This window comes from Galleria mellonella, unplaced genomic scaffold, assembly GCF_026898425.1.
Source record: "Galleria mellonella isolate WM207_F2 unplaced genomic scaffold, CSIRO_AGI_GalMel_v1 utg1812, whole genome shotgun sequence".
NCBI classification, from domain to species: Eukaryota; Metazoa; Arthropoda; class Insecta; order Lepidoptera; family Pyralidae; genus Galleria; species Galleria mellonella.
The window spans coordinates 99402-115457 of NW_026442022.1; the positions used below are offsets into that span (position 1 = coordinate 99402).

The following is a 16056-nucleotide window of genomic DNA, read 5'->3' on the forward strand; positions in this document are numbered from 1 at the left end:
ATCAGGAATTAACCATGATAGTTTCCAGGGAGAACCGCGAGGAGGTCGACCTGGTTGGGTATATTGCTAGCAATAGGATTCTCAATCTCCATTACTAACAATCCCTTTCCCCCCAGGTAGGAACGTTAGGTGTTGATAGGGCATTAAAACGATTGGATAGTTCACTTTATATAATTTTATTAAAAGTGCATAATTATACGCTATTACAGTGAGGAAAGTGACCAATGGTCCGTCACACGAGTCAGCTAGCGATCAGTTTCATCCTTCAGTAAAAACTATTGCTTCATATAACGCATTTGGGGAACGAGTCAATATTATACATATATATACTTTATTGCACTTGTAAGTTACATATAAAATAATGTATTTATACATGTTGCGAGCAAGGGTGGACTTGTCTCTGACAGAGATCTCTTCCAGTCAACCCAGTACAGTGAGAAAGCTGAAGTGAACACTTAGCAAGTGTTCATTACATATATTCTGTTAATAGAATTGATTGAAAATTGATTTAAACTTCATTCATATAGTCAGGAATGTATAGGAATTATGTAATAAGAAATAACAGTCACTGTAAGGGCATCCACCGACCCATTCATGAATTATTATACAATTATTTCCCACAAGATAGCAAATTAATGATTTTCATATTATTTTAGAAAAGGCAGTTTCTGAATTGTTTAGGGAGAAAAAAGTAGATATTTCTTGGACAGGGAACAAAACAAAGTATTTTAGATTTTCCAGAAATAATATGAATACGTAGATTGTTATCTCTTAAAATATTTATTTAATTTGCTATTTTCTTAAATCTGTGCACCGCCGCTTGCTCTCTCTGTTTGGCGTGGTGGTTGACTGGTAGAGAATGCCATCAGGCATTAAGTCCGCCCTGTAGACATTTTTCCATGTGTGCAAAAGTATAAATAAATAAATAGAGTACAATAAGAAAATCGAAAGGAGCCTGAATTGACCGAAAGAGTGTGCCTGCGCGGCGGCTGCGGCGGCGGCGGTGGTGACGGTGGTGACGGTGGTGACGGTGGTGTGCAACTAGGCGGAGGAGACGGGCGGCGGCGGCGGCGGCGGCGCCAGGTAGGCGGGCGGCGGCGGCGCGGCCCACGGCGGCGGGTTGAACGGCGCGCGCCAGCCCGGCGGCGGCAGCCCCAGCAGCCCTGCGGCACCACACGCAACACGCTACACTCGCCGCGGCCCTCTCACACGACCACCACACCCACCGGTGGTGTACCTTTCTCGGTTGTTCCACTATCAGTGAACACCGCCGTTTTGGTGTCGTGTGAAAGCGCCCTAGCCTCGTACGGTATTACACGTGTATACTGTCCTAAACTTTACCCAACTTTTTTGTGACCAAGCAGCAGAGAATAAAAGAAATTTGATGCAGACAATGTGATTTGTTTAAGAAAGGAATAACAGTAATTTTCTTTTATACCCCAAGGGTAGCAAACAAGCATACAGCCAGTCTGATGGTGAACGATCACTGTAGCCTATGAACGCCTGCAACACTAGGGGTGTCACGTGCGCGCTGCCAACCCTGAAGAAACCATAATATACCCTTTTTAAAGAACCCCATACTGTAGTGTTTAGGGAAAACCTCGGCAGGGAGCTCATTCCACAGCCTGAGCGTTCGCGGGAAAAAAAATCTCTGAAATCACACTGTATGTAACCATCTAGGTTCAATGCGTGCAAATTTAAATGCTTTATGCTTTTGTTTGCTGACACATAGATCACGTTCAGTCAGCAAAAGCGCAATGCTGGCCGGCAAGCAAGCCCATTTATAATAATACAAATTCATACGTATATCCAGAGTTGATAACATAATTCATAGATATACAAGTACATGAATGATCTTCCTATCAAACATGTAAATTGATTCAATATCGATTTTTTATCAGTGTAATAAAAAAATTGATTCGGTTTCATCGTGTCAGGATAGCCTTCAATACTTTTGTTACATTAAAAGATAGAGTGAGAAACAATGTGATTAGAGAGAAGTGTGCACTGAAAGGCGATGTAGTGACAAAAATCGAAAAAGGAATGTTGCGTTGGTTTGGTCATTTGGAGAGGATGGATGAAAGAAGAATTACGAAAGAGATTTATCGAGCAAGAATGAATGGAGATGTCGGTAGGGGCCGCCCTAGACGGACGTATGTCGACCAAATAGGCGACGTGCTGAAGAAGGGCCCAATTAAAAGTACCCGTAACCGGCGAGCGTGTGTGAAAAGATTGATGAATGTGGAGGAAGCGAAAGAGGTTTGTTTGAATCGAAGCATTTGGCGTTCCATTGTTTCTGCCTACCCTAATGGGAGACAGGCGTGACAGATATGTATGTATGTATGTACTTTTGTCGATTATGATTATTTGAAGTGGTATTCATATAAAATAAATGAAGAAAACTCACCGGGTGGCGGCGGCGGCGGCATGTGCGGCGGTCCGCCCGGCGGGCCCATTTTGTTATCCCCCTGCAAAAAGAGTTTTATCGAAACACTAAACACAACAAAGTAGTACATTGCTTGTCGGGACAAGTAGGCGACATGTGTAACTTCGAGAAACTAGCAGCGGCTCACCTGATGCGGAATGATTTCACAAACATTTATTTTTAATACTACATTTATAGCGCGTACAATGTCTTGTGTCCAAGATATATAGTACGAGAAGCCTTCAAATTATACCATATTTTCTCAAGTCATTTTTCTCCCGAGTGATATGTGACATGTTGCGGATTGTATTGAGACGAGGTTTGTTGAAATATATACTTCCAAAGGCTCAAGAAATGATCTTATTTACTAAATAAAAATATAAGAAATTAATACAAGACTGGTGGAGCGATACATTGAACTGGTACGTGCAGTGCTCAATTAACAATTATTAAATTTCTTAGTAAACCAACAATTTTACTGCACTGCACGCATGAACATAGATACGGCTCCGTATGATACTTTACAGTACCCACACCTGGGGTGAAAGGGATTGTTAGTAATGGATACTAAGACTCCCATTACTAGCAATATACACACCAACCAGGTCGACCTCCTCGCGGTTCCTCCTGGAAACTATCATGGTTAATTCCTGATGAATTCATCATGATGGGCTAACTGGCCTGTTTTCATTCTCATCAATCACCCTTCACTGGTGCCCCGCCAGCGTATCCCGTTAGCGCACGCGGGGTTACCATACCATTTTCACCCATCAAAAAAGTACCCACACGTACATATAAAGAAAATATGTGTTTGTGTCAATATATATAAAATTTGTTATGGTATGAATATATTGAATTTTTGAGTTTGGTTAGTAGCGTGGCAGCCGCCCATTGCAGTAGAAGGAGGCGTCACCTGGTGGTGGGAGATGGGCGGGTGTTGTGGGTGCGGCGGCGGGTGGTGGTGCGGCGGCGGCGGCGGCGGCGCCGCGCTGCCCGGCGGCGGCGGCTGGTTGTTCGCCACGCCTGCCAGGCATTGAATTCATTGCTAAGTATAAATTTATTATTATAAAAAACCAGAGGGAGACTTTGTACATAAGTCGTTTGCTTGGGGACTTCTGTCCTATTCGTGTTTCTATCGTGAAGCAGTTGTGTTTGTATGGCTGTATTTCGGTTTAAAGGGTAGGATATGGCAGTGAATTTACTGGATACAGAGGAATAACACCTGAGTCCTCAGGAATGACAACGCATGGGGGTGTCATGGGCGAAACAGTATACTCTGTTATGGCTAATTTCCATATCTCAGGAAGAGTACCACAATCGAAGGTCTGTTAAAAATTGTACACAAAGTATCACTTAGTTCTCCGGTTACTACGGTTAGTACACTCTATAAATTTTTTTGCAGGTATTCCATTATGCCCCGCTCCTCTATTAGGGTCTAGTTGTTTCAATTTCAATTCTAGATCTTTCTTCCCCAACATGATATGTGACAGGGAATAATTTTATCTAGAAATCTATTTTTAAGTTTACCAGAGGGCGACTTTGTACAAAAGTCGATTGCTTGGCCACCTCTGTCTCATTCGTGTTTCAACCGTGAAGCAGTTGTGTTTGCATGGCTGTGTTTCGGTTTGAAGGGTGGGATATGGCGTGAATTTACAGGGTACAGAGGAATAACATCCGAGTCCTTAGAAATGACAACGCATGGGGGGTATCATGGGCGAAACAGTATAGGCGACGGTTACCTCTTTCCATCAGGTGGGCCGTCAGCTTGTTTGCCATTCTTAGTTGTATAAAAAAAAAAGTTAGATAAATAAATTTTATTGTCCTCGAAAACTGAGCTGAAATGTTTTGAAAATAGTTCGCATATATTTTTGCTAGCAGTAACGGTATAATTATACAAAGTATTCTCAGTTGCGGACAAGAATGAGTTACGACAAGATTTTATAAGAGACTTACAGCGTGTACGTAATAAAACAGATTGATCATAATCACGCGGATAAAAAACTTTCTATTTTTTAAAACAACTATGAAATTAGATTTTTTCATATAAGCATTTTCTTCTTTTCCCGTGGGTGTTGTAAGAGGCGACTAGGGGAGGGGGGAAGGTTGATAGGCAGCAGCGTTTCTCTTAAAACATATGTAAAATCTAACTGCGGTTATCAACCTGCTTGCCAAGCGTGGCAACTACTGGCAAAACACCCATTATGGGGAAGGCTTATGTCCAGTAGTGGAGAATTAACGGCTGAAATAATAATAATAATAATAAAAATGTTTAAATAAATAAATGTTAAACTAAGACATGCTTACCGAGCCAGGGCGCGGGCTGGCCGTGCATGGGGAAGCTGGCCGGCGGCAGCGCTGCGCCCGCGCCGCCTGCACACACGCGCAGCGTCAGCGACAGCGACACGGACACACAGGCGACACACTTACATACATTATATACATGCAAGGTGTAGGGTTCCTTACGAATATTTTAAATGTAAAAGTGAGTTTGTTTGTTATCTGTTTGCATCGTAACGGCTTACTCAATTACTATAAAATTTGGTATACACGTGCAAATATGAGATGGAGATTATAAGCTATTATATATTCCAGTTCCATAGACAAAGTTGTGGATAAAAGCTAGTATTAATATAATACTACACAACGTCATAATAAAAATGTATGTAAGCTTGTTTTTGTTTCTTAATACTTATTATTCCTTAGCTTCCTAATCGTTCAACCGATCGCTATAAAATATGGCGCACATATAGTGTATGGAGAATGACCACGGTCACGTGAACGAGGTCACGGGTCAGCAACTAGTTACTAAACAATGTAACAAGTGTCAGCAACTGTAGCGTAGCCGGGTCTACCGTGGCTGACCGGAACGCTCGACTAACAGCGCCACGTTACTGTTTCTATGGTGGTGGGTGCGCTGCAGGCAGCGGGATGCATACCGGGCGCGGGCATGATGGACCGCAGCGGCTGCGCCGGCCCGAACACTGGGCCGCCGTAGCGCCGCGCCGGGCCTCCTCCCGGCGGCCCGCCGCCGCCCGCGCCGCCCGGCGGCGCCTCGCCCAGCTCCGCCATCAGCGACATGTACTCCTCGTCGATCTTGGCCTGCGGAGAGCGGCGGCTCGTGTCAGTGTGTAGTGCGAGGTAGTGTCGCGGCGGGAGGCGGGACGTGGGCGGGATGGTTCACCTTGCTGGCGTGGGAGGGCGCGTGCTGGCCGGGCCGCTTGGCGCGGCAGTCCCGCGCGATGTGGCCCGCGCCGCCGCACGACGAGCACACGATGCTGTTGGTCACGTTGGGCTTGTCCGGGCACTGCAACACCACCACGACAGGTCAGTATACAGTACACAGAGCGAACGAGTACCAGTGTGCGGTGTGTGGGGTGCAGTGTACAGTGTACAGTGTGCAGTGTGCAGCGTGCAGCGTGCAGTGTGCAGCGGGCGAGTACTGACGAGCCAGGTCTTGTGGTCGGTGGCGGTGCAGTTGGCGCAGCGGACGGCGTCGTTCTCGCGGAGGGTGCCGTTGAGCTGGGCCAGCTCGCGCAGCTGCATGCGCCGCAGGTCGTTCTGCCCCTCGGGCACCTCCACACCCTGCCGGATCACCTCCTTGATCTGACAGTTTAACAAATACAATTTTAAATTGTCACCCACAGCATGAAGTCTACTATATAAGAGAAGAATATAGAGATAAATAAGTTAAACATATTCAGAAATAATTATTGTGAATGATCTTCAAAGCTCAGAGATATACATATCGTAGTTAGACATAAACACAATTTTCAGAGAACCTACAGAACAGACTACATTTATGAAAGACTAGCGACCCGCCCCGGCTTCGCGCGGGTACACGTCACATTAGAAAACCTCTAAATTTATCAGTGTCTCTCTACAATATTATGCATGTATTATACATATAAAACTTCCTCTTGAACCACTCTATCTATTTAAAAAAAAACCGCTTCAAAATCCGTTGCATAGTTTTGAACATTTAAGCATACATAGGGACGGACAGACAGCGACAGCGACTTTGTTTTATACTATGTAGTGAAGTTGAATAGGAAGCTATTCCAGAACATAATACAATATTTTTAATAGAACACCTGACAGTAGAAATTGTCTTCAAAACACTCGTATATCTCTTAAGGTTTGGAGATTAATACCATCAGTATCAAAGAAGAGCATTATTTTAAGTATTTTTTAGAACGCCATTGGTGGCAACGGTGGGATCGTGTAGAAAGCAGGCTGGTGGAGGCTAGAGCGCGTGGCGTACCTTCTCGACGGCCTTCTTGACGCAGTCCGCGTTGGTGGCGGTGATATAGGCGTGCAGTGGCTCGTCCTCGCCCGGCAGCGGCTGCCCGTCCTTGCGGCCCACCTTGCCCTCCTTCACCGAGCCCTTGCCGCGGATTATTATCTTCGCGCCCGTCTCTTTCTCCATCGCTGGTTGTTACAACATTCAAATATGCTTTATTTATACATTAACAGAGAAGAACTAAGGAAAAAATAATTTTATGCATAACAAAAACTAGTACACCGCGTAGTTTTAGCTAGTAACAAGAGTCACCAATGCTAAATACTTTATGTTTAACCGACTTTAAAGATTTTTTTAATAAGACTGACTTCTTGTTCAACCAACTTCAAAAAGAATGAGGTTCTCAATTGAGTTGTATTTTTTTAACAGTTAGTTAACATATAACTAACTATAACTTAACATATGTTAATGTAATTTCGTCAGATGTAAACCGATTTGGAAAATTCTTTTTTATCTGAATTTTATCAAAAACGGCTCAGCAGTTCAGTTTTTAAATTATAATAATTGTTTTTAACACAATTCTGAAGTCTGCTCCTTTTCGTGGAACACAATCTTTAATTATTGCTTTAACGCTTCTTTTTTAAATTAAAGGATTTTCCTTTATTAGCCCCGTACTGATTTACATACGATTGTAGTTTCTTTTTTTATATCATCGACTTCAAAATATTTTAACATGAGTATAAGTCATAGTTCTTTATGAATGAAATTTAGTTCCACTGTGGTATAAATTCGTGCTCATCACTTCCTAGTAACACTAACGCGAGCAGTTGACAGGGCGAGGTACCTTTAAGCGTGTTGCCGCGCGGCCCGATGAGCAGCCCCACGAAGTTGATGTCGGGGTGCTCCTCCTGAGGGATCATCACCTTGTCGTGCACGCGGATGATCGGCGGCCTGCCATCACACGTCACACGTCACACGTCATACGTCACACACACCCGTATCGTACGTACACGAACAAATAACATCATATACTCGGGCGGAGCGAAATATTAAATGCTCATGTTGTTCGGAGTGAGGGTGTACGCTATTTTACTACATAGCCAATATGCTTTTACTTATCTGAGATTTGCATTAAGTATGTATATATATATATATATATATATATATATATATATATATATATATATATATATATATATATATATATATATATATGTATATATATATATATAGAAGAATTAGGCAATATATTTTATATTTCCATAGCATAATGTCTTATGGCATACTGCTGTGGGGTAAAGCAGCCGATATAAATACTATATTTGTTTTACAAAAGAGAGCCATACGTTCTATTTATGGTATGGGTTCAAGAGAGTCATTACGTCAGTGCTTTAAAGACTCAAATATCCTCACAGTTACTTCACAATACATTTATGAAAATATTATGTATACACGGAAGAACTTAGCGAGTTTTAAAAAACTCAAAGACTGTACAAGTAGAAACTTACGCAATATAAATAAGCTTATTTTACCTAAATGCCGTCTGCACAAAATCAGTAATTCATTCTATGGTAATTGCATAAGATTTTATAATAAACTGCCGGAATCTGCATTAAATCTGACAGAGAGGTATATACATGTTTTTTTCAATTCTGTCAAGTTGTGTTTGCATGGCTGTGTTTCGGTTTGAAGGGTGGGATATGGCAGTGAATTTACTGGGTACAGAGGAATAACACCTGAGTCCTCAGGAATGGTAATGTATGGGGGGGTATTATGGGCGAAACAGTATACTCTGTTATGTCCATAGTACTGCTCATGTCTATAGGCGACGGTTACCACTTTCCATTAAGTGGGCCGTCAGCTTGTTCGCCATTCTAAGTTGTATAAAAAAAAAATCCAAATATTTTTTACACATCAAATTAAATGGTCAAAGCATAAATCAGACATATAGGTCTAATATGTGTCTGTTGTCACTCAGGCGATGGCTACCACCATTTCCCGTCACGTGATCACCATCTACCACTAGAACGAGCGTCGTTCTAACGAAGCACAGGTAGCGGCACGCGAGGCCGGTGTTTGCGTGCAGGGCGCGGGTCGCGGGGCGCGGGCTGGGTGTGCGTACTTGTAGTCGGGCGGCGGCTTGAACTCGGGGTTGATCTGCTGCATGCGCTGCACGAGGCGGTGGCGCTCCTCCTCCAGCTTGCGGCGCGTGCGGTACTCGCGCGTGTTCAGCCGCTTGCCGTCCGTCGAGTAGATCGGCTCCGGCGACGGCGACCTGCGCAAGCGCACCGCTCACTCGCCGCTCGCACGCCGCTCGCACGCCGCCCACTCGCCGCTCGCACGCCGCCACACCCGCCCCGCCCATACACTCGCTACACGCTACACGCTACACATTCTTGTGTTTTTATTTTTGACAGCTCGATTTTAGTCCAATACCACGGGCGTACTGTATCGATCGTGCCCACCCCTGCATTAAACAAAGTCACTACTCGCGTGCATTTGTTTCGTCACTTACTTCTTTCAAATATCAAAAATGCAATGTTTAACAATCAAATCATGAAAAATTTCATAGTTTACGCAAATTTTAAAAAAGATATATTAAAAAAGATACATTAAATAAGCCGATATATATATATATATATATATATATATATATATATATATATATATATATATATATATATATATATATATATATATATATATATATAAGTAATAATATTATAAAGAGAGAGGATTTGATTGTTTGTTAGTTTGTAATGGAGAAATTAAACAAGTAATTTAAAAATTCTTTAACCTACAGATCACAAAATTATCAGCGAGTAACATAGCCTATGTTATTATATGTTATTTTCAAAAATTCTATCTACCCGTGCGAGTAATAAATGAGAGATCTCAGGCCGAATCTAGGGATCCGGACCACCATTTTTTATATACTATGTACTAGAGTACATAATAAATGGATTAGACAGAATATACCAAGAATGCATCTTTTATGTAATGCAAAATAAAATAAAAATCGAGCGTCAAAAGTAAAAAATAAACGATGAATAGTGTAGCTTCATGTCGGGCGGAGACGAGTACATCGTTTGAGAACAAAACGGGTGTGGCTGGCGGCTGTGCGCGTGCGCGTGTGCGTGTGTGTACACAACATGTGCGCACATTCTGCACTAGTGCAGGCATACTGCACCAGTACGACACACGCCACCGAACGTGGCGAGTGTATCTAGCTATAATGTGTGAGTAGTAAATCGAGCACTAGTGCAAGGCATGTGCGCACGTCGTGTCTCCTTGTATAATATAAATATAATATAAGGTAGTGGAGTGAGCGACCGTCCTATCTACATCGACTCGCGGACCTAACGCCCTGAGAAAAAAATGGTTTTAATTCAGTTAGCTGAACCTGAAATTTTAATTTATTATCGTTAGCCCTGAAAATAATTGAGTTATATAAATGGCCGTCGCTGAAAAAATTCATTATTAGCTGTCGTTTGTATTAGATTATTATTATTATTATTATCAGTTGCAGTGAGTTTGTAACCTGCAAACATGAAGAAAACGGCGCATTAGTAATAAGCGTGCCGACACCGACACGGTCCAGCACCACTATAGTCTATTTCAATATCACTCAAACATGTAATCAAACGAACCCTCAAACCGGACCATAGACAACGCGGTGGTGTCTATGGCCATAGTATTAGTTATTATTATGTAATAATTTATTATTATTACAATTACAATAGGCTAATTCTGAAACTATCGCCTGTATTCATTTGTTAGATGTAATGAACACACTGTATCATTTTATTACACTAAATTATGCTACCAATATTTTTATTGATAAACGCAATGTTTTTTTCGTACAGTACTGTGAATAATGGCGACCATAAACTAGACATTTTTTTCATCTGTCCTATTTGCTTAAGCAAATGCAATAAATACGATAATCAATATTTTTTTTTTATTTTATCCTCAAATTCATATTTTTAGAATAAGTAGTAAAATATAATGTTACCTTAACATACGGGTAAATGTGTCATGAATACGGTCGAGTGTTCTTGTCTCTCTATTTTCTATACTGGCAACATTGACTCCATATCCACATGATGGTAAATGATTATCTACTAATATTATAAGGAGGAAATATTTTTATTTGTATCTATATGTGATAAAAATAAAAAATACGTTACCGATTTTCAAAATTCTTTCACCTATAGAAATATAGAGGGCTACTTGATTAGCAAGTAATAGACTGTATTTTATTCTCATAAAAGCAATCTTTTACACATACACACATAAACATTGTTTCTCGCGCCTCCGCTGAAGGAGTCCAAGCCATATTTGGCAGGAAACTCAGATTCCTGAAGGGAGTTCCACAACTTGATAGGGTGACAAAGATGCTAAACTTTTTAGTTCTTGTATGAATCTTACGGACAGTTTTATTGATCATTTTATCAAAATTGAGTTTCCAGTAAATTCCATTGAAATAGAGTTTAGGTGACCTACCTCTACACGCTACGCTCATGCCTGACCATATTCTACACTTTACGTGAGAGTTACTGTTTATGACACTGTATGTGGACAGTGCCCCGCGTCCTGTAAACAATATTTGTCGGGGTTATTGTTTACCGGCAGTACCTACCTAACGCAGACGAGTCATTAATGTTACGTTACAATATAGTGAATACTCTAGTCGATAGTGGTTATATTTAAGTCCGAGTGTCGCAAATGATACGTCCGCCTGGTAGATAATAATAATATTATAAAACCTCGTGTCGGATAATGTTTATACGGCGAGCGGGCCGGCGTGGCCGGAATGGCCGGTGGTGGCCGGTGGTGGCCGAGGGTGGCGGAGTGTGGCCGGGGTGCGGGTGCGGGTGGTAGTAGTAAGGCGAGCGAACCTCTCCTCGATGTTGGCCGGGATGCCCAGGTCGCCGGAGCGCAGCTTGCGGCTCACCTCCTCGATCTGCAGTTGCACTGTAAGGGAACGGGTTAGCCACCGCGCGGCCATACGCGCACATTAGAATACTGACCGCACAACGCACTATTACATGCCTACACTTACCTACACGTACACACACATAGACACATAGGCAACACAAACTATATTATGGATATCAGTTTCAGTTCTAAATGTATCCTGAAAAGTTGGCTAAATATTTATACATAGGTACAGTACAGTGAATGTTCCTGTAAAGCATAATATATATATATATATATATATATAGAATGAAGCTGAAATAAAATTAAATTTTGAGTGATCAAAGGGGTCAATGATTACTTATAAACAATACACAAACATTGATAACATTCCGGTAATATTAAAAACTGAAAAGTTTAAATTATTAATTAATTATAAAATGGAATCATAATACTGCTCTACGTTATACTTGTCGCCTCTCGTTTAACGTGGGCGGGCACAGTGTTTGCCACATTATCGGTCGAGATACCAGTCTACAGTTAGAAGGAAAGCTAAACAAATTTGGTTAAATTTAGTTTTTTTAGTGTGTGTTTTGGCAAGTGAACTTATCTATTTTCGAATATATTTCCTTCGTGTAGCTTCATTGTCACTAGATCAACAACCACAGTGCGAGGCAATAGAGCGACCCCACGCACATATGATATAGACATCATACACGTGCGGCGTCGCTCCACTGAGAATTTGTTACAATCGGTCTACCTAAATTCATACAGTAAAATATATCCTACATTAGTGTAACAATACTTCGTCAATATAAAAAACGGGGGGAAAGCCTAGAGTGGAGCACTAAAAGTACAAGAGGAACAATGTGGGAGGAAGGCGAGGAAGGCGAGTACTCACGCAGGTACTGCTCCTCCTGGTCGCGCGTGAGCGTGGAGGGCAGCACGGTGGGCAGCCCCGGGATGAACGTCTTGTCGTGCTCCGAGCCCGTCCAGCGCGTGCGCCGCCGCCGCGCGCGCCGCTCCGCCGCCGTCTCGCCGGGCGGGCCTGCGCGCCGTCACGCCACACCGCTTACATACCATTGCCTATATTTATCTACCTTCAGGGAGCATTCACCCTTTCGGGGCAGGCAAAGAAAACTGAATTCCGAGACTAACATTATTAGCAATATATATTTATATTTACCAGCCTGTGCCTCGATTGTAACAAACAGTAACGCTCAGAAATATTAAAACTGATGCTGAACGCCCCCTGTTGCAGATCGTAGGTGAATAGTGAGTGCAGCCTGCGCAGGGGCAGATAGAATGTGTGAGATATCATGCTGCGAACCTTGACCGTCGTCCTTGTCGTCATCGGGATGGTAGTCGTGGTGCTGCGGCTTATCCCGGTAGCGCGACTCGGAGCGCGCCTGCAGCTGCTCGAGCTTCTGCTGCACGGAGGTGGGCGGCGGGATGGCCGTAGCGGCCGATAGCGCGGCCGCCGCCGCCGCCGCCGGCTGTACCGGCGCCGCGATACGCCGCTGCGCCACAAACGTCTGTTACCACGCACGCCACGCACGTCACGCAGCGCCCAGCGGCCAGCGACCATAAACGTTCAACGAAACCAACCGAAAAGAAACCAAAATTGACGCGCAATGAAACAAAATAAAATACAAACAATCATAACAAACATAAAATAATAAAAATAACAATAAATTAATGATAAAGAATGTATTCATTTCACCCGACTCTTAAACTAGGTTACACTAGCCTACTTATAGCCAATATATAATCAAGTAAGGTTATTGTTTAAGACTTGACCAACAATATTGACAATAGTAAAATATACAAAAAAATATGCTTACCATGAAGTCAATATATTTCTATAAAATAGAATACTTTCATATCAGTAATGTAATGATACATTATATGAATTAAAATTTCCAAAATAGACAATAATTTAGTGAACCAAAAAGTACTTTATAAAATTCTATGACTCTAAGATTTAAAGACAACACTATTTTTTTTTAATTAAATGGAAATTGCAATTAGGGATTTATTCAAACATTTATATTACCTTTCTTTCATTATCATTGTGCTGAAATAACACAATATGAAAATTGTGAACCGTAAGTATTGTAAATAACAACAAGGTTGGGGTTTAGAATTACTGCAGATATAATTTTCATTCAATAAATACTTCAGATAAAATTATCAATATTATAATATATTAATATGGAGTCTCTTACTAGGTAGGGAGAGAGAACAGAGTGCTAAAGTTCCTTATACTTACATAAACCTTTGTATGTATATATACTAGTGTATGTACCTGAGCAACAGCTGCAGCAGCGAGGATGGCCGCCTGAGTGGCGGGGTTTATAGTGGTGGTGCTGGTCACCTGACGAGCGGTAGCTTTGGTGGTTGTGCCCACCATCTGATCCAGCAATGCAATTGTGCCATCCCTAAACATAAACACAGATATGAGTTACATGTAATATTGTTAGATTCATGTTTATAACTTATAAAAGGATCATTCAAATAACAGTAAGTGTAATTTTACTAATGGTCAGTGGAGCAAAACCTATAAATTGCCAAATGTTCCAATTAAAACAAACCTTTTCTACTTCCCGCTTAATTATCAATTTCATTTATATATACATATTTATATATATTGCTAAAAAAAACTGAGTGTTGCTGCTACACCTGCTCCCATCAAAAGTGCTCTAGTGAAGTGTTATGTTTCTAAATTGAAAGTATTCTAAGATTGATCCTGTACCAAAACATCAAAATTAAAGTAAGTAGTTCTATTAAAAATAATAAAATGTAAATGACCTAAATTTGTATTTTTAAGTTACTGCATGTCATATAAGGCAGGATATTTTAGATTAAAAACAAGCATGTCATCTCTACATCATAGAAGCAGGTCATGTATTAATTGCTAAGCAGCATAAATCAGGTCATCATTTGCTGTTTATGAGTTACTTTTATGAGATGTGGACAACTCATATGTTATAAACAAGAGACAAGAGGGAAACATTACAAATGTTATCCTGTTTTTTCTAACTGGTAAAGGTACATGTTATTAAAATAGTGACCTGTCTTTAGATTTTCTCCCACGACTGCGACTCCTCGAGTGGGACTGGCTTCGGCTACGCTTCTCCTTATGACGGTCCCGACTTCGACTGCGCTCCCTATCTTTGTCCCTGAGACAAAAAATTGTGAGATGTAAGAATAGTACTAGGATTCAGTTTAAGTGATCCAACTGGAATAAACTACGCTCAACCAGACCAAATCAGTAAGTTTAATGAAATTCAGTTGAATATTGTTGTTAGTGCATTGAACTTGGGATAGTCCAATTTAGAAATAAACCAAGTTTATGGTTTAGAATTTAGAAAATTCAAAAGTAGTTACATTCACAACATAAAAAGAATTATTCAGAAATGATATTCATATGGAAAAAGTGAAAACAGGAATACTCAAATTTAGAAATGTTCTCATTTTGAAGTCTATTGAAAATAAATGTGACAACCCTTGCAACAAATGTGACATGATAACAGATTTCTATGGACAATAAAATCACTATATGTAGAATCCTTACAGTGCTTACTATAAATATGTAACTCAAGATCTAAGGGTGGGCAAAGACAGAATACAAGCTTTAGACACAGTGAGTGCCACCTATCACCTACCACAGTCTAATGATAAACGCTATGGACACCACGGGGATTTTCATCATATTGACTGGTGCCCACCCCAGGATGCGCGTGGAGATTTTAATCTTTGCACAAAGACATGTCTTAAGATACACCATGAGCCTTTCTTAAGGGTCCAGCCCCTTCCCCCTGGATAAATTTTCCAATGGTGGACACAGTTAGTAAATATTAACTATACAAGATATAACTGTTTAACTGACCTCTTGGAACGGTGACTCCGATCTCTATCGCGGCCCCTATCGCGGTCTCGCTCGCGGTCCCGGTCCCGGTCCCGGTCGCGGTCGCGGTCACGATCTTTGTCACGATCTCTATCGCGATCACGAGTCTTTTCGCGATCTCGATCCTTATGGCGATCCCGATCACGGGAGCGACTTCGGTCACGATGTCGCGAGCTCATTATATATTTATACTTGTAAACTAGTACAAAATCAAAATATAATCAACAAATATTATTACACTTTAAATTGTAGCTCTGAACAAATCACAGTACACCCGCGTGGTACAAATATGGCAAAATTATTATTAATGTGTTCTATAAATCTATAAGTTTACTAAATACCATATTTTAAATTAATATCCACATTCGTAAATAAAGTGTGTACGATAAAAAGAAAGAATAGTTTTATTACTCATAGCAATATGTTATAAATAAACTCCCACAGATTACTAGATAGAAAAGCTTGACGTCAATTGATGTTGACATTGACAATTGTTTGTGTGAATTTTGAGAATGGCAACTTCTGCACTTAGGTTTTGTCTAAGAGCAAGAAACTACATAG

General features: G+C 41.2%; 1 protein-coding gene across 2 annotated transcripts; it reads right to left on the reverse strand.

Annotated features, from left to right (window-relative positions):
• Window positions 1-157: 157 nt before the first annotated feature.
• Window positions 158-15946, reverse strand: LOC113518762 (splicing factor 1). 2 transcript variants are annotated; one of them, XM_031907692.2, is made up of 16 exons: window positions 15478-15946; window positions 14660-14767; window positions 13894-14026; window positions 12916-13105; window positions 12487-12633; window positions 11567-11642; window positions 8788-8940; window positions 7510-7616; window positions 6687-6853; window positions 5870-6028; window positions 5607-5729; window positions 5362-5524; window positions 4730-4795; window positions 3339-3448; window positions 2408-2468; window positions 158-1163 (listed from the first exon to the last, which is right to left on the reverse strand). In XM_031907692.2, the coding sequence occupies exons 1-16, from the start codon at window positions 15672-15674 to the stop codon at window positions 1042-1044; spliced, it is 2082 nt and encodes a 693-aa protein (XP_031763552.2). In that variant the 5' UTR covers window positions 15675-15946; the 3' UTR covers window positions 158-1041. The 2 variants fall into 2 exon arrangements, with proteins under 2 accessions (XP_031763552.2, XP_026759542.3); XM_026903741.3 differs by having other exon boundaries at window positions 12916-13120.
• Window positions 15947-16056: the final 110 nt, after the last annotated feature.

Excerpts from the sequence above, each read along its gene's own strand:
- LOC113518762 (XM_026903741.3), bottom strand. The coding sequence starts at position 15,674 with ATGAGCTCGCGACATCGTGACCGAAGTCGCTCCCGTGATCGGGATCGC. Across the intron at positions 14,027-14,659 it reads GGGAGAAAATCTAAAGACAG|GGATGGCACAATTGCATTGC; the intron begins GTCACTATTTTA and ends GTTTATGTTTAG. Across the intron at positions 4,796-5,361 it reads GTCCATCATGCCCGCGCCCG|GCGGCGCGGGCGCAGCGCTG; the intron begins GTATGCATCCCG and ends GCGTGTGTGCAG.